Here is a 23,880-nt window from a genome sequence, read left to right on the forward strand (position 1 = left end):
AATGGCTGATAGAGGATTGAACAGGCAAGCAGTATTCTGCCCGCTGTTTCTTCTCCCGCTGTTTCTTCTCTTCCCCTGAGCTTTTGATGGCGTAGTCATAGCACATGTGTCACGTGCCGTCTGGCGGTCTCTTGATGTAGCACAAGTTGCCCTGTGCCTTCCCCACATCCAGTCTCTCTCAGCTCTGCCTTTAGTTCTCTCTCCTTAAGGCCCCCAATTCCCCACCATCAGGAAGGACTCTGAGCTTCCTAGTTCCCTGGGAAATGAAGCTCTAGATCTGAAGGTGGATATTTGTTTGAGGATGCGGAGGATGGAATTCTACTTCAGAGCTCTGGAAATCTTGTCCTACAAGGAACTTCTGTTTGTTTGCCAGCCTGGCTGGTGAGATATAGCCTGAGCTGCACCAACAGGGTCTAGGTGCTCGGAGGCCCTGACTTTGTGCCCATGATGCACAGAGAGGATGTCAGGCAAGGGACACCCAGCAGGGCTTGTCACACCAGCATTGGTGGATTTGTGTGTGTCTGTGTGTCTATGTGTCTGGGAAGTATGTGTACATGTGTCTGTGTTGCTGTGTGGGCTGTGCATAGTATATATGGTTGTGTATGTGGTTATGATGCAGCTGTGTCACTGTGTCCAAGTGGGTCTGGTTATGTGCCTGCAAGTTTCCTATTCTTTCTTTTTTTGAGACAGAGTCTTGCTGGAGTGCAGTGACATGATCCCAGCTCACTGCAACCTCTGCCTCCCAGGTTCAAGCAATTCCTGTGCCTCAGTCTTCTGAGTAGATGGGATTACAGGCATGAGCTAATTTTTGTATTTTTAGAGACAGGGTTTCACCATGTTGGCCAGGTTGGTCTCGAATTTCTGAGCTCAAGTGATGTGCCCACCTCGGCCTCCCAAAGTGCTGGGATTGCAGGCGTGAGCCACTTCACCCAGTCCTATTTGTTTTTTCATGCCTTTCTCTATGTATGTGTGAGTGTGTACTTGCTGCAAAAGGCAAGAATATAACAAGTAGTGCCCTGAAGCCTATGTCCAAAGGAGAGGGCAAGGGCTAGCTGCAGGTACCTCATTCTCTGTCACTGTCTTAGGTGCTATATAGTTTGAGAGCAGCTCGGCAGCTCTCACAGCCCAGGCCAGGATAAAGCCCTCTCCATCCCAGCCTTACTTTCTGGTCTGGGCCTTGGTTCCTCCTCTTGCTGTCTGTCTCCCCAAAGGCCTGACAAGGTCTGGCTCCCTGACTGCACTGCTCAAACCTTTCCCAGGGGTCTCAGGAAAGCAATCAGAATTCCTCTGACCCTCAGGCTCTGAGGCAAGGTGGATTCTTCCCATGGGCTGACCTAGGGAGAAGCGTAGAAGTTGCTTTGCCCATGGGCAGGGCTGCTGCCCATGTTCAACGCCATGAAATGTGATGTTTTGACTCCAGTCATTGTCTATGAGAAAAGCATCTCTTTTCTTTCCCAGGTGCCTGAAATTCCACCATTGGAAAGCCACCCCGATCTTGCTTTATTATAAACCATCTTCAGAGAGAACACATTTAGTGGACTTTCCTCTGAGGTCCTGATGAGGAAAAGGATGAGAGGAAGAAAACATTTGGCATAGAAATGAGGAATTGGGGGCAGAATGACTGGGTTGGGCGGGTGGTGACTAGAGGCATCCTTGGCGGTCGCAGTCTTCCTCCTGCCTCAAGGCCTCTGCCAGGGTTGGCTGCAGCAGTCCTCATGCAGGGGGCAGAGAGCTACATGTGCCATGGGCCCCTCCCATGCCAGCAGGTGGGCATGGGGCATTGGGCTCCCTGCCCACACTCCAATCCTTGGGGGCTCTTGCTTCCTGGAGGGCCTGTAGTTATGCTGGATATCACTGACTGCAGGATGGTACACTTGCGTTCACCTCACACCTCACCCGCTGAGGCTTCCCTCGGTCCCAAGCATCTCCTCTGGGGCTCTCAGAAAGGCCACAGGGTCCATTCAGTTCCTATCTGCACATGGTCACTCCCAGTTGAGACCTTCTGGTCCTGACTCAGGGAACTCAGGCCCTCAGCCCCACCCCAGCCAATCCACAGGCCAATCCTGGTCCATATTCCCTTGGGTGTGAGGCATAAAAGGAGACATAGCACCAAGGTCTAGGGAGGGCCAAGGAGGTGTGTGAAGGCTCTGTTCCTGCTTCCCCACAACCCCAGCCCCATTGTACTGGGCACAGGGCCTGGCTGGCCAGAGGCATCATTGGTACGTTTCCCATGGACAGTCTTCCACCTTCCAGCCCCTTTCTCCTCCTTCCGTGCCCCCTACTCAACTCTTCTCCTTGTGCTCCTGGTCCTTGTGGAATAGGCTGGGATATCTCAGCTTCTCCTAACCAGGCAGAGCTTTATCAAGCCCCAGGCAGACATCAGCATTTATGGGCAGCTGACCTCAGAGAAAGGCAAGCCCTGGCCCAGGGTTGGGGACAGACTCTCATCCCAGCTCAGACCCCTGCCTACTCTCTTGGCAGAGAACAGGCAGCCTCAGGAGAAATGTGAGGCTGCCAGAGATGTAAGATAGAAGTAGCAGAGAGAAGCTCCACTGGCTCGTCACTGGGTCAGGGGGTCCATGCAGCCTGGGCCGACCTCCTCCAAGACCCTCTATCCAGTTCCCACAATCGTTCTTTCTCCTGTCCCAGCTCCAGCGGGGGCCCTGCCATCAGCCAGCTGCAGCTATGGCAGCCACCCCCTCACCCTCTTGCAGCACTGGTAAGCACGCTGGGAAGGGGCGTTGTCTTCATTTCATAGATTGGAGGGCTAAGGCCAGGAAATGATTTGAGGACAGAAAGCAAATTAGCTGAGACTAGAAGTCAGATTTCTAACATTTAATCTTCACTTAGGGAATTGGAGGTCAGAAATGAATAAAATACCATGCTCCAGTAGGTTTCAGTCTGGGGAAGGGGGCAGCAGGCAGAAACCAAGATACAGAAAGCAACGACACGTAACAGATATGCTATGGTACAAATGGTGCTGCAGGAGCTTCACAGTTTGGAGGCCATTTCTGGCCAGAGGATGGGATGAGTGAAATCCAGGAAGGCTTCCAGGAAGGAGCAGCTGGCACTGGGATGGGCAGGAAAAGCAATACCTCTACTTTAGGGATGGTTTCATCGGAGAAAGTTTGCAAAGTCGGGGAGTTTGGAGACCAACCATGACAAAGTTTAAACATCAGGTATGTGAAGGCAAGGGGGACCATCTGTGACAAAATTTAAATATCAAGTGTGTGAAGTCGAAGGGGAACCAGGAAAGTAGAAGAGTAACAATCAGAAGTGCTTTTGGCAAAAAAGCCTCTGGCAGCAGCATAGAAGAGAAATGCAGAGGTCACAGGTATAAGAATGACAGTAGGAGAAGGGAAGAGGGTACACATTTCAGAGGCATCACAGGGGGTGTACTGACAGGACGGGGGCCTGCTTGTATGAAGGTGAAAGAGGAGGAGGGAGAGTGTCTCTGGGAGATGGGGTGATTGGTAGTGTTCTGAGCAGAGAGAGCAGGGAAATCAGGAGAACAAGTGGTTCAGGGAAGAGGCAGGGGCTCAGATGCCAAGTTCTGCATTGGCCAAGCTGAGTCAGAGGTGCTGGGAGACTCCCATGGGGGTCTGGGGATAGGAGAAAGCTCTGAGTTCAGCAATGATCATGGAAACCAAGGGAGGGTTGACAGTACCCTGAGGTGGGGGAGACATGGGCACTGAGGAGGGATCTTGAATAATTCCGACATTAAAGGCATCCTGGCTGGGTGCAGTGGCTCATGCCTATAATCCCAGAACTTTGGGAGGCCGAAGTACGCGGATCACCTGAGGTCAGGAGGTCGAGACCAGCCTGGCCAACATGGTGAAACGCTGTCTCTACTAAAAATACAGAAACTAGCTGAGTGTGGTGGGGTGAGCCTGTAATCCCAGCTACTCAGAAGACTGAGGCAGGAGAATTACTTGAATCCTGGAGGCAGAGGTTGTAGTGAGCCAAGATCACACCACTGCACTGCAGCCTGGGCAACAGAGCGAGACTGTCTCAAAAAAAAAAAAAAAAAAAAAAGTAGCGTTTCTCTAGACCTGTGCCATCCAATAGGGCAGCCACCTGAACTGGGAAGAGCTGCAAAAATACAGTACATACCAGACTTTGAAGACAGGATGAAAAAGGGAAGGTAAAAACTATTTCGTTAAAATTTTTAATAGTGATCACGTTGAAATGTCAATATTTTGGATATATTGGATAAGTAAAGTATATTATAAAAATGAATTCTGTTTCATTTTACTTTTTAAAAATGTGTTTACCAGGAAACTAAATTAGCTGGGCAAGGCGGCACGTACCTGTAATCCCAGCTACTTAGGAGGCTGAGGCAGAAGAATTGCTTGAACCCAGGAGGCAGAGGTTGCAGTGAACAGAGATCGCATCACTGCACTCCATCCTGGGCAACAGAGCAAGACTCTGTCTCAAAACAAACAAACAAATAAACAAACAAAACCAAAAAACCCCACTACTCATGTAGCTTGCTTCATATTTATATTGGATGACACTGTTCTAGAGCCTGAATTCCATAGGATATGCGATAAGTGTTGCTGAAAAAACTAAAGCAAGGTAGGAGGATGGAGGCTGATATTTGCAAGATGCCATGTTACTCATGTCTGGGGGGAACCAGTTTCTGTACTCAGGACTTCTCCAGGCAGGCATCATCTCCCAAACCAAGTTGCCCACAGATACTCCCCCTTCCCCTGGACTTCCTGTGAGAGGAGGGTTCAGCAGAACCCACTCTGAGAGATGGTATTTTAAAGAGAATGATAAACTTGTCAGATGACTAGGCAGGGAGAGAGCGAGGACAGGCAGAACAGAGGTAGGGGGTGCCACAGGACCAGAAGGAAGGGTGGCCAATGGGGGCTTGGGCTGCAGAGGGGTGAGAACAGGTGAGAGACCCAATAGAATCCCTCTGGCCAGGTTTGCAGCTGGCTTGGCCGAGCTCACACTATAGGACGCAGGCGGTAGCGGAAGCGCACATCATGGCTGGGCTGCATGGTGCCAAAACCCCAGCGCTGCGGGTCAACATGGGGTAGTGGTGTGTCAGGGTCCACCAACTCTAAGTCAAAGTGTGTGACCATAAGCAGGATAAAGAGCTTCACCTCACTGAGTGCGAAGAACCTCCCAGGGCAGATGGAAACGCCCGAACCCCAGGGCATGGTGTAGTGGTGGATCTTCTTGCCTGCCTTGAAGAAGTCCACTTTCCGGCTGCCATTAGGGTTGAGGAAGCGATCGTACTTGAAGATAGTGGGCTCCGGGTGGATGTCAGGGTCCACGTGCACTGAGAGGTAGGGAAAGAGGGCCAGGATGTCTCCACGGCGGAACAGATACTCCTGCCCACTGGCCATCTTCAGGGTATAGTCTTCATGAACCAACCTGAGGAGGGTGGGTGCAGCCCTCAGCCTCAGTGTCTCCTCTACCACACTGTCCAGAACTGGGGTGTGTTGCAGGGCACTGAGTTTGAAGGCAAAGGACTGCTTGGTCTCCAGTCTGGCCTCACCCAGGACCTGGGTAGCTTCCTGCCTCACAGCCCGAATAGCTTCTGGGTGCTTCAGGAGGAACAAGAGGGCCCAGAAAGAGGTGGGCCCCGTGTTCCCCTGGGAGGCCCACAGCATCATGAAGTTGAACTTGTCCTGCATAGCTGAGGGTACCCCCTGCTCCCTCAGAAACTGAAGCATGTTGCACAGCCAGTTGCTGATGCCCTCCTTCTCCTGGCTGTGGCTCACGGAGAGCATCTTGTGAAAGAGACGCTGGAGTCGGCCCACTTCTAGCCACTCTTGGGGCCACAGCAGGGAGTAGACAAACCTGGGGAAAAGAAGGTCAAACTTGCGGAACTCCACGAATAACTCTCCTGCCTGTAGCAGGTCCTGCTCCTTGTCCTTCGTGTAGCCGAACAAGCTCAGGTAGCCAGCTGTGAACAAGATATAATAGCAGAAGTGAAAGAGGCTGTCCTCATGCCAGCAACTGGCATCCAGACTCCAGCCTTTCGACTTCAGCATTACAAAGGACAGGCTGTCCAGCATGGTCTCATTAAGATCCTTCAAGCCATCCCCCCTCAGATGCTTGGTGCTGGCTGAGTGTATCATCTCATGGTCCCCTTGCACTGAACGGTATCCAAATACCTTCAGCACCAGTTTTTTTGCATATTGCCCAAAGTCTAGTTTTCTCTGTGTGTCCTTGAGGATGGGGCCAAAGGAGAGGGGGTCCATGACAAAGGTGAAGTACTGGCCCCCTAGCTGCACTGTGAACACATCCCCATGCTTGCTCCTCATGCGCTTCAGAAATTCAAACATATTCTTCCGGAAAGCCATGGCATAGCCAAGCCAGGGCACAGTACCCTTGTCCAGAGGGGGCTCCCGTGGCCTACGTTGTCGGAGCATCCCTGGCAGGCACAGGTATCCAGCAATGACCACCAGCAGAGCTCCCAGCACTGGACCCCAGAGCACCATAGCTATGCTCCCGCGGATTAAGCTCTCGACACACACACCGTTCCCTGGGTGCCAGAGAGCTTTGGGAGGCCTTGGAAAGTCCAGGAGGTAAAGGTCTGAGCACCTGGACCTTGCCCTGTGGCCACAAGTTATGGCAAATAACACTAGCGAGACAGTACTTGGAAGCAGCAAAATGTTCCCCTGGACTTAACACTTGGCTGACTGGTCATGTAGGGGAGGAGGAGGTAACCAGGAGAAAGCTCAAAGAGAAGCCTCCAGCTATGGTCACAGCTGCTCACCAGCTTCATACTTTGCTCTGGCCTTTTCAGACTCAGCTCTTGCACCTTCTCTCTAAGCCTGCCTTGATCCCACTCCCACCCCCGTGGCTGACTGACTATTTACGCCCCCATTTACATATGCATTTATTTATTTGCCAGTTCATTCGGTAGAAATGAATCAAGCACTTACAAAATCTCACATGTACTCTTTCATCATCTTTAGAAGATGCAACAAATGCCTCCATTACTATTTGGCCCCCTTGGTCAAGTGACTTAACCTCACTGTGCCTCCATTCCTTCATCTGTGAAGTAGGGATAATTATAGTGCCTCATAGGTGCTGTTGTGAGGCAAAAAGAGATAAAACCTGCAAAGCACTTAGAATAGTGCCTGGCTCATGCTAGTGCTCCATATATGTTAGTTAGTATCCTAAAGCCTTTTCTCTTACCTCTGCCCGCTCCCCTGGACCTCACGGCAGCCCTGTGCTTATCTCCTCATCCTTTCCCTAGTCTATCTTCCTCTCTGGTCTCAAAGATGTTTGCCAAGGGGGCATGGCCTTGTTGAAGTCATGTCTGCTCCTACCTCCATGTGCACACATTACACAGTCAAAGGCAAGTGAAGAATTACTGTATGCCCTTCCACAAAAGCTCTGACCCCAACCCAAAGAAAAGAGGCATCGATGCTGGGGCTTTAGATACTGAGAAGGCTGAGCTTCTGGAGGGGGTGTTGACTCCATCTTGGGGTATTAGTGTGAATGAATTCATCTGAGGAGGCCACAGAGCCTCCTAGATGATGACTCTTCAAGCACAGGCTGGGCCTCTCACCTGCAGCCCTCTCACCTGCCCGACTGCTTGCCTGTACACTTCTCTGACAAGAAGGCAGAATCCTGGAATTGTAAAATGTCAGAGACGATAGGGATCTTACTCAGTCGCTTCATACTTCATTTCACAATGAGGATCTAGGTGCAGAATGCAGTGGGGACCCTCTTTGACAGCTGCCCTGGCTTGAGGCCTTGAGATAAGCTAATCATTGACTAAGGGCCTTCTGAGACATGTCAGGCCAGGTCCCTGCCAGCAGCTCAAGAAGGAGAAAGCTGTACGATTGACACCAAGGCATTAGTCAAGCAGTCTGGCCCACTGTTGCAATAGGTGAGGTTCAAACTCAATTCAATCAGTTCTGATAACCTCCAAATTACTTTTTAACTTCCTAACCACCTGAAAACAGGCACGTCGGCTCTTCAGACAAAGGAGGGTATGGAACTTCCATATCCCCTCTGGAGTGAGCTTCCTTTGCCCATGAGCTTCCCCTTGGCAGGGAGTTGGAACTGTCCACACTCTGCTTCCCAGAATCCCTCTTTAATTGCTCAGGACCACCACAGTACTTGGCATCATCAACTCTCCTCAACCTTAGAATTCAGTCAGAAACTGGGCCAAATCCAATGAACTGAACCGTGTCCCCTAGTTTTTAGTGGATGAACCATTATTTCACATTCATTCTTACCTCATTCATTAACCCACACTCATCCATTCATTCTCTCCTTCCTTGGAGAAGCCCCATCTATCCATTCACTAGATATTTATTGGGCACTTACTGGCAGAAATGTTGCTAAGATCTGGGATTATAATCGTGAATGAGATAGACACAATCCCTGCCCTCTTGCAGTTTATGGTCTAATGGAGGGAGAAAGATATTAAATCACTGCCCAAAGTAATTATACATGCATTTCTCATTTATTGTGCTTTGCTTTATTGCACTTCACAGATACTGTGTGTTTTACAAATTGAAGGTTTGTGGCAACCCTGCGTTGAGCAAGTCTATTGGCACCATTTTTCCAACAGTTTATGCTAACTTTGTGTATCTGTGTCACATTTTGTAATTCTCACAATATTTCATTTTTTTCATTATTATCATTACAGCTGTTATGGTGATCTGTGATATGCTAGTATTGTAATTGTTTGGGGGCACCATGAACTGGGCCCATGTATGATGCAAACTTAATTGGTAAATGTTGTGTGTATTCCGACCGTTCCACTGACCAGCTGTTCTCCCCTCTCTCTATCTCTCCTTGGGCTTTCCTATTTCCCAAGACACAGCAATGCTGAAATTAGGCCAACTAATAACCTTACAATGGCATCTAAGTGTTCAAGTGAAAGGCAGAGCTGCACTTTAAATCGCTTTAAATTTCACTTTAAATCACAAGCCAGAAATGATTAAGCTTAGTGAGGAAGGCCAAGATAGGCTGAAATCTAGGTTTGTTGCACTGCACAGTTATTTAAGTTGTAAATGCAAAAGAAAAGTTCTTGAAGGAAATTAGAAGTGCTACTCCAGTGAATACATGAACAATAAGAAAAACAGCTTTATTGCTGATATGAAGAAAGTTTTAGTGGCCTGAATAGATCAAACCAGCTACAACATTCCCTTAGCCAAAGCCTAATCCAGAGCAAGGTCTTAACTCTCTTCAATTCTATGAAGGCTGAAAGTGATGAAGAAGCAGTTGGAGAAAAGTTTGAAGCTAGCAGAGGCTGGTTCATTAGGTTTAAGGAAAGAAGCCATCTCTACAACATAGAAGTGCAATGTGAAGCAGCAAGTGTTGATGAGGACGCTGCAGCAAGTTAGCCAAAAGATGTAGCTAAGATAATTGATGAATACGGCTACACTAAACAACAGATTTTTAATGTAGATGAAACGACCTTATATTGGAAGAAGAGACCATCTAAGGACTTTCCTAGAGCAAAGTCAATGCCCTGCTTCAAAGCCTCTGAGGGTAGGATGACTCTCTTTTTAGGGGTTAACGTAGCTGGTGACTTTCAGCTGAAGCCAATGCTCATGACCGTTCTGAAAATCCTAGGGCCCTTGGGAATTATGCTAAATTGACTCTGCCTGTACTCTATAAGTAACAAGGACAGGTGTGGTGGCTCGCACCTGTAATCCCAGCAATTTGGAAGGTTAAGGCAAGTGGATTGCTTGGAGACCAGCCTGGGTAACGTGGCGAAACCCTGTCTCTACAAAAATTACAAAATTTAGCCAGTTATGGTGGTGCATGCCTGTGGTCCCAGCTACTTGGGAGGCTGAGGTGGGAGGATCACCTGAGCCTGGGAGGATGAAGCTGCAGTGAGCCAAGATCATGTCACTGCACTTCAGCCTGGGTGACAGAGTGAGACCCTGTCTCAAAACAAACAAACAAAACAAAGCCCAGATGGCAGCACCTCTGTTTGCAGTGTGTTTTACTTAGGCCCACTGCTGAGACCTACTGCTCAGAAAAAAAGATTCTTTTCAATGTATTACTAGTCATTAACAATGCACCTGGTCACCCAAGATTTCTGATGAAGATGTTCAAAGAGATGAATGTTGTTTTTCATGCCTGCTTACACAACATCCATTCTGCAACCCATGGATCAAGGAGTAATGTCGACTCTTCAGTCTTAGTAGTTCAGAAATACGTTTCATAAGGCTGTAGCTGCTGTAGACAGTGATTCCTCTAATGGATCTGGGCAAAGTAAATTGAAAACCTTATGGAAAGGATTCACCATTTTAGCGCCACTAAGAACATTTGTGATTCATGGGAGGAGGCTAAAATATCAACATGAACAAGAGTTTGAAAGAAGTTGATTCCAACCCTCATGAATGACTTTGAGGGGTTCAAGGCTTCAGTGGAGGAAGTCACTGCAGATGGGTGGAAATAGAGAATTAGAATTAGAAGTGGAGCCAGAAGATGTGACTGAATTGCCGCAATCTCCTGATTGAACTTGAATGGATGAGGAGTAACTTCTTATGGATGAGCTAAGAAAGTGGTTTTTTGAGATGGAAACTACTGGTGAAGATGCTGGGAATACTGTTGAAACGACAACAAAGAATTTAGAATATTACATAAAGTTAGTTAATAAAGCAGCAGTAGAGTTTGAGAGGATTGACTCCAATTTTGAAAAAAAGTTCTACTGTGGGTAAAATGCTATCAAACAGCATTGCATGCTACAGAGAAATCTTTCCTAAAAGGAAGAGTCAACTGGTGCGGCAACCTCGATTGTTGCCTTGTTTTAAGAAATTGTCACAGCCCCCCCAGCCCTCAGCAACCACCACCCTGATCAGTCCAGGGTGAAGATAGGAATCACTGAAGGCTCAGATGATCATTAGCATTTTTTAGCAATAAAGTTTTTTTTTTTTTAAATTAAGGGATTATATATATGTGTGTGTGTGTGTGTGTGTTAGATATACTGCTTTTGCACACTTAATGGTGTACAGTCTAAACATAATTTTTATATTCTCTGGGAAACAAAATTCGTGCGACTCATTTTACTGTGGAGGTTTGAAACTCAACCCGCAATATCTTCGCGGTATGGCTGTTAATTGTGACGAATGCTGCAAAGAAGAGCAGAGTGTGAAGGGAGGTGGCAGTCAGGAAGGCCTCACTGATTGGGCCACACTGATTCAGCGGGGAGGCCTGGAGGACCACAAGACCCAGTCAATGTGTATTGTGCGTGGTGGAGGTGCTAGCGGCGGAAGAGGGGGTGCTGGTCAGGGGATGCAGCAGGGTGGCCCCAAGGTACCGACAGCATATCCATCCTGGGGCCAATGAGCCCAGGGCGCTCGGAGAAGGGGAAAGAATCTCCACAGGGTGCAGAGCCGGCAGGTTCTGTGCGGGGTTGGACTTTGACACATCGGTGGCACTGAACCCCTCTCACGCCAGCCTGCACAGCCGCGCTTGCGTCCGGGGTCAGCCCAGGGGGGCCACGCAGGGCTGCCGGGTGGACAGGCCAAGGAATACGAGCTCTTCCTCAGGCGGAGATTGGCTTGCCCCTGGGAAGCCAGCCCACGGGACTGCCCTCCTGTCCTTCCCCAGGGGCTAGGGACCAGCAACCCACGCCAACACCGGGAGCGGGCAGCACATCCCCTCCTCGCCCCTTGGGTCTGGGATCTGTCAGGGGCCGGGGCGGGGCAACAATCGAGGTTGCCGCACCAGTTGACTCTTTCTTTTAGGAAAGATTTCTCTGTAGCATGCAATGCTGTTTGATAGCGTTTTACCCACAGCAGAACTTTTTTTCAAAATTGGAGTCAATCCTCTCAAACTCTACTGGGGCTACGGGGCCAGGTAGGCCCAAAGACAAACGGAGGCGGCCTCCGGGCCGGCCAGAGGGGCCGCGGGCCCTCGGGAAAGGGGCGGGTGCACTTCCGGCCCCCGCAGCCGCCGCGAGGGCGTCTCCGGGAGGCGCGGCGGGGAGTAGGCAGTGTGTTGCTGACCTCTGGCGGTCGCTCTGCAGGACTTTGCACCTTCTTTGTGCTCAGGAGCTGTGCGTGTTAGTGCGGCGGCCGTGCTCTCAGTAACGGCGTGGTCCCGGGCCGACGGGAGGACGTGCTGAAGGCGCTGCTTTCTTCCTACCTCACCGCAGCTGTTTCCGACTCGCGCGCTGAGCCCACTACTACCCCTCGGCCCACGCCCCTGGTAGTTGTCACGGCATAAGCCCGGCAAGAGCATCATTTTGGTTGTCCTGGGGCGTTTTGGGGGGTTAGATCCTTTATTGCTAACCTCATTCGCACATTCCATGGTGGGTAGGACAGTGGATTGAGTTTTTTACACTGGGCCCTAGTAGTTCCATGTTCCTGTCCGATGTCATGACTTCTCATTCTATATATGGCCCAGCATTTTGAGCAACTGGGCACTGACCTGAGGTTTCTGTTTATCTGCTGTGGTTCCTTTACTGGGGTTCTCCGCTGTGGGTTCTCTAGTCCGGATGCACCAGCTCTTCCCTGCGTCTTGTTTGCCCCTTTTTTAACTCTGGATGATACTGAGCTCCCCCAGTATGTGCCACCTCTTGCTCACTGCCTCGCCCCCAGCAGTAAGCAGTACCATTGAAATAGAAATACAGGGGAGAAACTATTTCACCTGGCTTTTAGAGCAGGTAATAATCGTTTCACTTAGGGCTTATTTATGGCTCCTTTTTCGTTCTAGCTTTCCAGGTTCCTTCTGTTTTCCCGGAGGGGAAGGAACCACCTCCATGGCAGCCTGGGTTCTCGACAGCCTGGCTCAAGGGTCACTGTGCTTACTGCTAGCCTGCATCACTTATACCAGGTTGCTGTAGAGCCAGTGTAGGACATAAAAGGCAAACCTGGGTTCTTGTCCCAACTCTTCTACCAATTCATGGCCTGACCCGGAACATTTTGTTTCACACTTCTGGGCCTTTATTCTGATGTGTCAAAACAAGAGGTACTGAATTTGAGGTACTCGCCAGCGGTGAGATGCTATTATAAAGGTATTGGGTTGTGCATTCACTAATTTGCCAAGAGATATGAGGGCATATAGTGTGAGAGGGTGGAGGGATAGGGTGGGAATTGGTATGATTGGTGTTGAGCTTCTAGCCAGTGGATGGCTTTATGCTGATCATTCCCATCGCCACCAACACCATCACCATTCTTATTTTGAGAACTTACCTTGAGCTAAGTATTACACTAAATTCACGTATTTTGCCGTTTAGTCCTTATATCAACCCGATTCAGAGATACCGTAGAACTCATGGGACTCAGAATACATTTGTAATCATGACTAAGACTGATTACAGCTAGATTGCTGGTCCCCAGCCCCTTGAGATGGTGGGGAGGGCAGCCACATGGGCTTAATTACCAGGGGCAAGCCAGCCTCTGCCTGAGGAAGAGCAAGTATTCTCTGCCTGTCCATCTGGTGGGATACATAACCAGATCATAAGGGAAAAAGACATAGGTGGAGTCTGGAGGAATCTATGTGCAGGATTCCGAGTTCTTTCTCCCTGCCAAGAGAGATTACACAAAGCTTACTCCTCCTAGCAGTGGAAACACAGCAACATATGTGCCATGTTTCTACCTAGGGAAGCACAAAAGTTAGTCAGTGCCCAAGGTTTTTATTGGGGGACTGGTCGTGTAGGCACCTTCTGCTGAGCATATACTAAAATTCCAGACTCCTGGAAGGAAAGCAGATGTTCATTATAAATCATGTTTGTATAAATAGTCAAGTTATAACGAACTACTCTTATTGGTTAAGTGTTGACTGGACGCACTTTGAAAGTGAAGTTCCCAGACACTAGCTAGGGGCCTACCTTGCAAGCAGGGCTTTTTTTTTTGGTCTGTGACTAGCTATGTCAGTGATTTTATGCACCCAACCATATGAAGCAATAATGACCTCCTTTTACAGAGGAGAAAATTGAGATTTCAAGGGCCAGTAACTTGTCTAGAGTTGCACCACTAGCAAGTGGTACAGCCAAGAGTCTAATCAGTCTGACTTCAGAACTTGAGTTCATCCACTGCCATACTGCCAGTCCCAGGGCCTTCCTCAAGTCCTTTGTCCTTGTTCTTTCTGCCTGAAATGTTCTTTCCTTAGCTATTTGCATGACTGGTGATATGGCTTGGCTGTGTCCCCACCCAAATCTCATCTTAATTGTAGCTCCCATAATTCCCACCTGGTATAGGAGGGACCCAGTGGGAGATAATTGAATCATGGGGGTGGTTTCCCACATACTATTCTCGTGGTAGTAATTCTCATGAGATCTGATGATTTTGTAAGGGGAAAGCCCTTTTTCTTGGTTCTCATTCTCTCATCTGCCACCATGTAAGTCATGCCTTTTGCCTGCTGTCATGATTGTGACGCCTCCCCAGCCACGTGGAACTGTGAGTCCATTAAACCTCCTTTTCTTTATAAATTACCCAGTCTTGGGTATGTCTTTATCAGCACTGTGAAAATGGACTAATACAACTTATTTTATTTATTCATTTTTTAAGATATAAGATCTCAATATGTTGTCCAGGCTGGCCTCCAACTCTTGGCCTCAGGCAATCTGCCTGCCTCAGCCTCCCAAGTAGGTGGAACTACAGGCATGTGCCATATGCCTCGCTTGGTTTCTTTTAATTATTCAGGCCTCAACTCAGATTTCACCTTATAGAAAGGCCCTCCCTGACTACTCTATGTAAAGTAGTCTCTTTTTAAAGTTACTTTGTATCATTAACCTATTTTAGTTTCATCAAAACACTTATCATTATGTGAAATGATCTGGTGTCTTTGTTTATTCTCTATAAAGTCAGTTTTCGTCTGGGCGCAGTGGCTTACACCTGAAATCTCAGCACTTTGGGAGGCTGAGGCGGGCAGATCATCTGCAGCAGCAGCTATGGCAGTGGGAGAAGATTTTAATTAGGAAACAAAGCTTAGCAACAGAGGGGAGCCAGAGAAGTGATGGAAGCTACAGGTTACCACAGATTTGTGAACTCAGCCAAGCACAGTGGTGGCAGGGCCTAGCTGCTACAAAGAAGACATGTTTTAGACAAATATTCATATGGGCAAAAAACTCGAGGACTGTATTTGTGACTAATTGTATAACTGGTTATTTTAGTTTCTGTTCTGTGGAAAGTGTAAAGCATTCCAACGAAGGGTTTTAATGTAGGTTGTTTTTTGTTTTTTGTTTTTTTGCACCCATGCTATTGATTGCTAAATGTAATAGCCTGATTGTGATGCTGAATAAATGTCTTAAATTTAAAAAAAAAAAAAAGAAAAGTGAACAGAGCCTAAGGGACCCAGGATATACCATCAAGCAGACCAACATATGCATAATGTGAATACCAGAAGGAAAGAGAGAAAGAAAGAGGCAGAAAGACTAGTTGAAGAAATGTTCCCAGACCAAACTGAGGGTCGGGCTGCCATTTCTTGCTGCCCAATAACAAGATGCAGATGAACTGGGGAGAAAGAGAGTTTTTTATTTCTGTAACCGGTTACAGGGAGAAGGCCTGGAAATTATTGCCAGACCAACTCAAAATTACAAAGTTTTCCAGAGCTTATGTACCTTCTAAGCTATATGTCTATGTGGAAGTGTGCATTCATCTAAAGACATAAGTGATGCCACTTATAATCTATAACTAAGGTCTGAGTCCTGAAGACCTTCCTCGGGAGCCTCAGTAAATTTACTTAATCTAAATGGGTCCAGGTGCCAGTGGGTGATTACCCTTATCTTGTCTCCTGCTAAATCACAGAGGTTTGGGGAGTTCCTTCAGATCCCCAGTAAAACTTGTTTAATCCTAAATGGGTCCTATTAAGAATTCCTTTGTTATTTTGTAATGCTTCAAGGCCCAGGAAAGGCCTAGGCAAAACTCTTGGTGGGCATTTCTTACATTCCAGCCTTTGTATAAAGGGCATTGGCTCTTTCAGCTTTGAATATTTAACTTAACCACTTAGTACTGAAACAGTTGTTTTGGAGGCCTGCATTAGTGAGACCTGGCCTGCCACAGAAATAATGTCTGAAAACTTCCTAAACTCAATGAAAATACAAATCTACAAATTCAAGATGCTCAACAAACTCCAAGTAAGATAAACTCTGAAAAACTATTATTTTTTTAAAAGACCAAAAGAAAATAACAAGTGATAGGATGTGGAGAAATTGCAACCTTTGCATATTGCTGGTGGGAATGTAAAATGCAGCCTCTGGAAAATGGTATGATTCCTCAAAAAATTAAACATAGAATTACCACATGATCTGCTTCTGGGTATATATCCAAGAGAAATGATGGCAGGAACTCAAGATATTTGCACACTCATGTTCATAGTGGCATTATTCACAAAAGCCAAAAGGTGAGAGCAACGAAGTAACCAGTGACAGATGAATGAATAAAATGTGGTATATACACGCATCAGTGGAATATTTACTTGGTCTTAAAAATGAAGGAAATTTTGACCCTTCCTACAACACAGATGAAACTTAAAGATATTATGCGACATGATATAAGCCAGTCACAAAAAAGATAAACATAGTATGATTCCTCTTAAATGAGTTTCCTAGAGTGCTTAAATTTATAGTGACAGAAAGCATGGTGGTTGCCAGAAGCCGAAGGGTGGGGGAAATGGGGATTAGTATTTAATGGGTATAGTTTCATTATACAACAAACAGGTTGTTGTATAATAACAAAGAGACAAAGAAGAGACAAAGAAGTACATTATATTATAAGTACCCAATGGGTTCACCCTCCCCACTGCCTAGACAGAGCTGATTTATCAAAAGAGGATTGCAAAAGAGAAAGAGTAATTCATGCAAAGCCAGATATGCAGGAGACCAGAGTTTTGTTATTACTCAAATAAGTCTCCCTGAGCATTCAGGGATCAGAGTTTTTAAGGACAATTTGGTGGGTAGGGAGAAGCCAGTGAGCTGGGACTGCTGATTGGTCAGAGATGAAATCACAGGGAGTTGAAACTGTCTTCTTGTGCTGAGTCAGTTCCTGGGTGGGGGCTACAACACCAGCTTAGCCAGTTTATTGATCTGGGTGGTGCCAGCTGATTCATCAAGTGCAGGGTATGCAAAATATCTGAAGCACTGGTCTTAGGTTTTGCAATAATGATTTTATCCCCAGGAGTAATTTTGGGAGTGTCAGAATCTTGTAGTCTCCAGCTACAAGACTCCTAAACCATAATTTCTTTTTTCAGACTCTTGCTGCCCAGGCTAGAAGGCAGTGGTGCAATCTTGGCTCACTGCAACCTCCGCCTCCTGGGTTCAAGCAATTCTCCTACCTCAGCTTCCCAAGAGATTACAGGCACCTGCCACCACGTCCAGCTAGTTTTTGTATTTTTAATAGAGACGGGGTTTCACCATGTTGGCCAGGCTGGTCTCGAACTCCTGATCTCAAGTGATCTGCCCGTCTTGGCCTCCAAAGTGCTGGGATTACAGGTGTGAGCCACTGCATCTGGCCTTAAACCATAATTTCTAATATTGTGGCTAATTTGATAGTCCTATGAAGGCAGTCTAGTCCCCAGGCAAGAAGGAGGTTTGTTTTGGGAAAGGGCTGTATCGTCTTTGTTTTAAGCTATAAACTAAGTTTCTTCCAAAGTTAGTTCGGTCTATGCCTATGAACAAACAAAACAGCTTGGAGGTAAGAAGCAAGATGGAGTTGGTTAGGTCAGATCTCTTTCACAGTATCAGTTATAACTTTGCCATGGCCGTTTCAATATATTAATAAAATGTTCCATACAGCAGGCAAGTTAAACAACTATAAACATTACACACCTAATAATAGACCCTCAAAATACATAAAGCAAAAATTGACAGAATTGAGGGGATAAATACATTTTTATAGTAATAGTTGGAGACTTATTTACCCCATTTCCAATAATGGATAGATCATTCAGACAGAGGATAAGAAAACAGAGAATCTGAACAACGTAATAAGCCAACTAGACTTAACAGGTAAATATGAAACACTCCACCCCAAAACAGCAGAATACACATTCTTCTCAAATGCATATGGAACATTCTCCCAGACAGAACAAATGTTAGGCCACAAAACAAGTCTTAATAGATTTATAAAGATAGATATTATACATATCTTCTCCATCCCAAACAGGATAAAGTTAGAGCTCAATAGTAGAAGAAAAAAAATAAAAGTCATCCAAATTTGAATGGAAGAGGGAAAATTATATTTGCAGATAACATGATCCTATATACAGAAAATCTGAGTCCAAAAGATAACTAGTAGAGCTAATAAACTAATTTAGCAAAGTTGCAGCATATAAGATCAAAACAAAAATCAGTTGTGTTTCTATATAGCAGGTATGAACAATCCAAAAAGGAAATTAAGAAAGCAATGTTATTTCCAATAGCATCTAAAAGAATTAAACACTTAGGAATCTAACCAAGTTGGTGAAAGGCTTGTATCCTGAAACTATAAACTATTACTGAAAGATTAAAGACTTAAATAAATGAAAAAATATCCTATGTTCATGAATAGGAAGGAAGACTTAACATTGTTAAGATGTTAATACAATCCAAAGTGATCTACAGATTCAGTGCAGTCCCAATCAAAATTCTAATAGACTTTTTCACAGACGTAGAAAAGCTGATTCTCAAATTCATATTTAATTGCAGGGGGCTCCTTTGTCTTAGTCTTTTCCTGCTGCTATAACAAAATACCTTAGACTGGGTAATTTATAAACAACAGAAATCAATTGCTTATAGTTCTGGAAGTACAAGATCAAAGCACCAGCAGATTTGGTATCTGGTGAGGGCCCATCCTTCACAGATGGTGGCTTGTTGCTGTGTCCTCATATGGCAGAAGGGGTTGGAGAGCTCACTTCAACCTCTTTTATAAGGGCACTAGTGTCATGCATGAAGCTCTTATGACTTAATCACTTCCCAAAAGGTCCTGCCTCTTAATACCATAACAATAAATATTTAGTTTCATGGCTGGGCATGTGGCTCACGCCTGTAATCCCAGCACTTTGGGAGGCTGAGGCAGGCGAATCACTTGAGGCCAGGAGTTTAAGACCAGTCTGGCCAACATGGTAAAATCCCGTCTCTACTAAAAATACCAAATATAGCTGGGCCTGGTGGTGCGTGCCTATAATCTCAGCTACTAGGGAGACTGAGGCAGGAGAATCGCTTGAGCCCGGGAGGTGGAGATTGCAGTGAGCCAAGATCACACCACTACACTCCAGCCTGGGCAACAGAATGAGACTTCATCTCAAAAAAAAAAAAAAAAAAAAAAAGATTAAGTTTCAACATTGGAAGGACACAGCATTCTGCCCCTGGCCCTAAACATTCACATCCATCTCACAGGCAAAATACATTCATTCCATTCCAATAGCTCCATATGTCTTTTTTTTTTTTCTTTTCATTAAAAATAAATTTTCTTTTTTAGAGATAGGGTCCCACTATGTTGCCCAGGCTGGTCTTGAACTCCTGGCCTCAAGTGATCTTCCTGCCTCGGCTTCCTAAAGTGCTGGGATTACAGGAATAAGCCATTATGCCCAGTCACTCCCATAAGTCTTAACATGTCCCAGTATCAACTTAAAAGTCTACCAAGTCCAGACTCTCATCTAAATCAGATATGAGTGAGACTCAAAGGAGCGATTCATCCTGAGGCAAAGTCTCCTCCAGCTGTAAGCCTGTGAAATTAAACAAGTTATGTGCTTCTAAAATACTGTCAACCGAAGAATGACGAAGTTCATACATTTGGTAAGGAGATCTTTATTTCTCATAAAGGATTACAGCTTGCAGCGTGGCCATTCTGACAGGCTGGGAGGTATAGCCTCCAGCCAGAAGCCAGAAACAGACACTTTGAGGGAGGTGAAAAGGGAATAGGAATTTATGCTGAGCAAGACAGCCAAATATACATATTCAATACTCTATAGGAAGAGTCATGAGTAGTTTTGAGGAGACACGTGCACATGCACAGTTGAGCTTTGTGCTTCTCCATGGGACCCATATTCAAAAAATGGCAGCATTAGCATGAGCTGAAGATGAAGTTTTTGGCCCTCTGATGTCAAAAGGTGAAGCAGAGGATGTGCTTCACCCATACTGTGCATTCTCTGTACCAGAACCACTCAGTGGTTGGTGGTTTTTTTATCAGTCAAAAAGGAGTGATAGCATCAGGCAGTTTGTTGATATCAGAGGTGGAGTATTTTGAAAGGTCCGGTTTCTGTTTACTTTTAGGGAAGAAAGCCTCATTGTGGTTAGCAAGGGAGTGGGTGTAATGAGGTGAGTCTAATCATGGCCAAGAACTCAGTTTTCAAGGTTACTCTCTGGTTCCCTTGGCCAAGAGATCGTCCATTCAGTCACTTGTGGGATGTAGAATTTTATTTTTAGTTTACAATACAATGGTGGGACAAGCATAGGATAAATACTTCCATTCTGAAAGGGAGAAGTAGGAAAGAAGGAAAGAATAACAGGTACCAAGTAAGTCCAAAACCCAACAAGGAAAACAACATTAAATCTTTTTTTTTTTTTTTTTTTTTTTTGAGACGGAGTCTTGCTGTGTCGCCCAGGCTGGAGTGCAGTGGCCGGATCTCAGCTCATTGCAAGCTCCGCCTCCCGGGTTTTTACGCCATTCTCCTGCCTCAGCCTCCCGAGTAGCTGGGACTACAGGCGCCCACCACCTCGCCCGGCTAGTTTTTTTTGTATTTTTTAGTAGAGACGGGGTTTCACCGTGTTAGCCAGGATGGTCTCGAACTCCTGACGTCGTGATCCGCCCGTCTCGGCCTCCCAAAGTGCTGGGATTACAGGCTTGAGCCACCGCGCCCGGCCACAACATTAAATCTTAAGGCTGCAGAATAATCTTCTTTGACTCCATGTTGCCACTTCTGGACACACTGGGGTGGGGACTGGGTCCCCAAGGCTCCAGGCAGCCTTGCCCCACAGCTTTGCTGAATGCAGCTTACAAAGCAGCTCTCATGAGTGAGAGTCTTCTGCCTGTGATGCTTCTAGATAGAGTTGCATGCTGGGGCTCTACCAGTCTAGGATCTTGGGGGCAGGCCTGTTCCCATGTTCACTGGGCACTGCCTTAGTGGGGGCCCTCTGTGGTGGCCCTGCCCCTGTGGCACTCCTCTGCCTGGGCCCTGAGGCTCTCTGGGGCATCATTTGAAATTTAATCATCTAGTTATGCCCCCACAGCTCTTGCATTCTGTGCATTTGGAGAGTTAGCTCCATGATGGTGCCATGGTTTTTCTTCTATGACTTCTGGAGGGATAGCACAAGCAGTACCTGGGCCTTGCTTGTGCCACAGCTGGGGCAGCCAAATGGGAATGTCAGGAACAAAGCCTTGAAACTGTTCTGTTCTTGTGGCTCTGGTATTTTGGGTTTATGATGGGTGGGGACTGAACTGCCAGCCACACAAGTGAATAGTAAAGCGAACTCTGGAGCAACAGTTAGAGATATTGGACCTACATAGGAGTCAATAGGCTATATAGGTACCCTACCTTCCTTTTGAGGGTACTACTTATAGGCATTGTCCTTTTTTGTTGGCGTATAACATAGAGGTTACAATCATTGGCTACATATGACAATACACAGGCTAAAATGTTTTATGTGCAAGGCAATCAGTAAAACTTTATGCTTTAGAAACAAATCAGCAAAACTTCGTGATTCAAAAACAAATCATTGGCTGGGCATGGTTGCTCACACCTGTAATCCCAGCACTTTGGGAGGCCGAGGCAGGTGGATCATGAGGTCAGGAGTTTGAGACCAGCCTGGCCAACATGGTGAAACTCCATCTCTACTAAAAAATACAAAAATTAGCTGGGCGTGGTGGTGTGTGCCTGTAATCTCAGCTACTCAGGAGGCTGAGGCAGGAGAATCACTTGAACCCGGGAGGTGCAGGTTGCAGCGAGCCAAGATTGTACCACTGCATTCCAGCCTGGATGACAGAGGAAGACTCTGTCTCAGAAAAAAAAAAGAAAAAATTCATTGTCCTTTTCAACATCAGCAGGTTACATATTAATTAGTACATCAACAGTTTGAGGAACTAATAGTAAGATTTGGGAATTCACCACAAGATTGTTTACTCTGAAACACGATGTAAGCTGTGAATCACAAGATCCTTCCCAGGTGATTAATTTGGAAGCCTGGCAAATGTGATCTGTAGGTTATCACCTTAACCTGAGAATATCTTGATTTCATCTTTGTTCCCGAATGATATTTTGACTGGGCATAGAATTCTGGGTTGACAGTTCTTTTCTTTCACCGTTTAGAAGACTCTGTGCCACTTCCATATAAGCATGTTTAGGTATACCCTCAACATTCAGCGGGGTGTTTGACAACTCTGCCTTAGCTTTCACTTCCTGCTTGCACAGACCCTCAGAGTCAGCCAGAGGTGAGATCTTAGAGCTTCCTCATATCTTTCCTGGACATATGCACAGTTCAATGCATGTATGGGGACATCTATATTCCTAGGAATATGTCAGAGCTATTCAAAGCTCTATGGACATCTCATTCTCCAGGTTTTCCTTTTAAGTTCTTTAATTAGCCTATGATTTGCTCCAATTGTTATCCATCACCTTAGGCAGCTGCAAAGTTGAACAATTAATTCTAAATGTTTTTGACTGACTCATTCATGAAAAAGCCTTTTGCACTGAGTGAACTCCAAGTTGGGTCAAATAAAGATAGCCTTGCAAGTGGGGTTTCCCAGGGAACCACTAGACAGGTCAAATAATGACATTTCTCCAGGAATGAGGTTTTGAAGGAACTCTAACCCCATCTTCCCCCTCTGGTGGCTGCCAGGCTGCTGATCTTCACTATGATTGTGGGCTGCTGGTATTCAAGGATATTGCAAAACTGGAGAGGAGGGATGGGAATCGGGCAAGTTAAAACACCACAAAGCTTGTTGCTTCTACCAAGATTCAGCTGTTTTCTTGAATAAATGATCTCTAAGTTGCTATATGCCTTAGGTTAGCTTCCAGAATCCTGAAAAAGTTGATTCTGACAATTCTTTCTTGCTAGTTTTCTAATCACCTTTTTAAAGAAAAGACAATTTTTAGAGGTCCCTATTCTGCCATTTTCACCATTATGGTGACCATAATGTCACCATAAGAGCCCTTGTTCAAAATTCCCTGGTTCTCTGGAGGTTTCTCCTTTATATCAAGAAGGTAGACAAGTACTGTCCCCTAGGGACTGGGTGTTGTTGTTTCTGTGAAAGAAAGGTTTTCCATAAGCAGCCCCAGTGCTTCCTCCCTTCCTACCTGTTGCAGAAGAATTGCCCTGCTTGTTTAAACATTACTTTTGCATGCTGTCTACAGAGGATGAAATATTCCTACCTTTCTCTGCCTCCCTTCATGCCATCCTCAACATTCACTTAGATCTCAAAGCCTGCATACAGGGAAAAAGGAGCCCAGTCTCTTTAAGGCTATTGGCTGGGAACAGGGTCCTCATTTACCTAAAAGGACATGGGGAATGGGAACTTGAGAGGATAGGAAACCATTTCATTGCAAGAATGCTTCAGACAAAGGTCACTGCAAAGTCTTGTAGACAGAGATACAGGCCAGTCCAAGGCCACAGGTTCAGGAGACCAAATTACCCACAGAAAAGAGATTAAGGCTGACCCCCAAAATGGGATGGGATCAGGGTTAGGAGTACCCAGTAAGTACCAGTTCATTCCAGAATCCCAAGGATAAACGGGACGGGGGTTACTCTGTTCATTCTGGTTTGCCATAGTGCAGGATTAAGGGAATGAGGGGGGATGTCTTCTTGTTCCTTTCTCTCCTCTGTTCTCTCTTCATAGGTGGGTAATCATACCTCCATAAAACAAGATGGGACCAAAGTTAGGGGTACCTGGTAAGCACTGGTTCATTCCGGAGTATGTAGGTTGAATGGGGGAATGCCCTGTTTACTCTGGTCTGCCATAAGTGCAGGAACCCCAAGGATGAATGGGGATACTCTATTCACTCTGGTCTGCCATAAGTGAA

The 23,880-nt window shown here is 46.2% G+C and overlaps 1 protein-coding gene across 1 annotated transcript; it reads right to left on the reverse strand.

The window, feature by feature from the left end:
• Positions 1-2,820: 2,820 nt before the first annotated feature.
• On the reverse strand, positions 2,821-6,593 carry CYP8B1 (cytochrome P450 family 8 subfamily B member 1). Its single transcript, XM_005546798.5, has one exon. The coding sequence runs from the start codon at positions 6,459-6,461 to the stop codon at positions 4,956-4,958; it is 1,506 nt and encodes a 501-aa protein (XP_005546855.3). The 5' UTR covers positions 6,462-6,593; the 3' UTR covers positions 2,821-4,955.
• Between the last annotated feature and the right edge of the window lie 17,287 nt (positions 6,594-23,880).

Source organism: Macaca fascicularis, chromosome 2 (assembly GCF_037993035.2).
Source record: "Macaca fascicularis isolate 582-1 chromosome 2, T2T-MFA8v1.1".
Taxonomy (NCBI): Eukaryota; Metazoa; Chordata; class Mammalia; order Primates; family Cercopithecidae; genus Macaca; species Macaca fascicularis.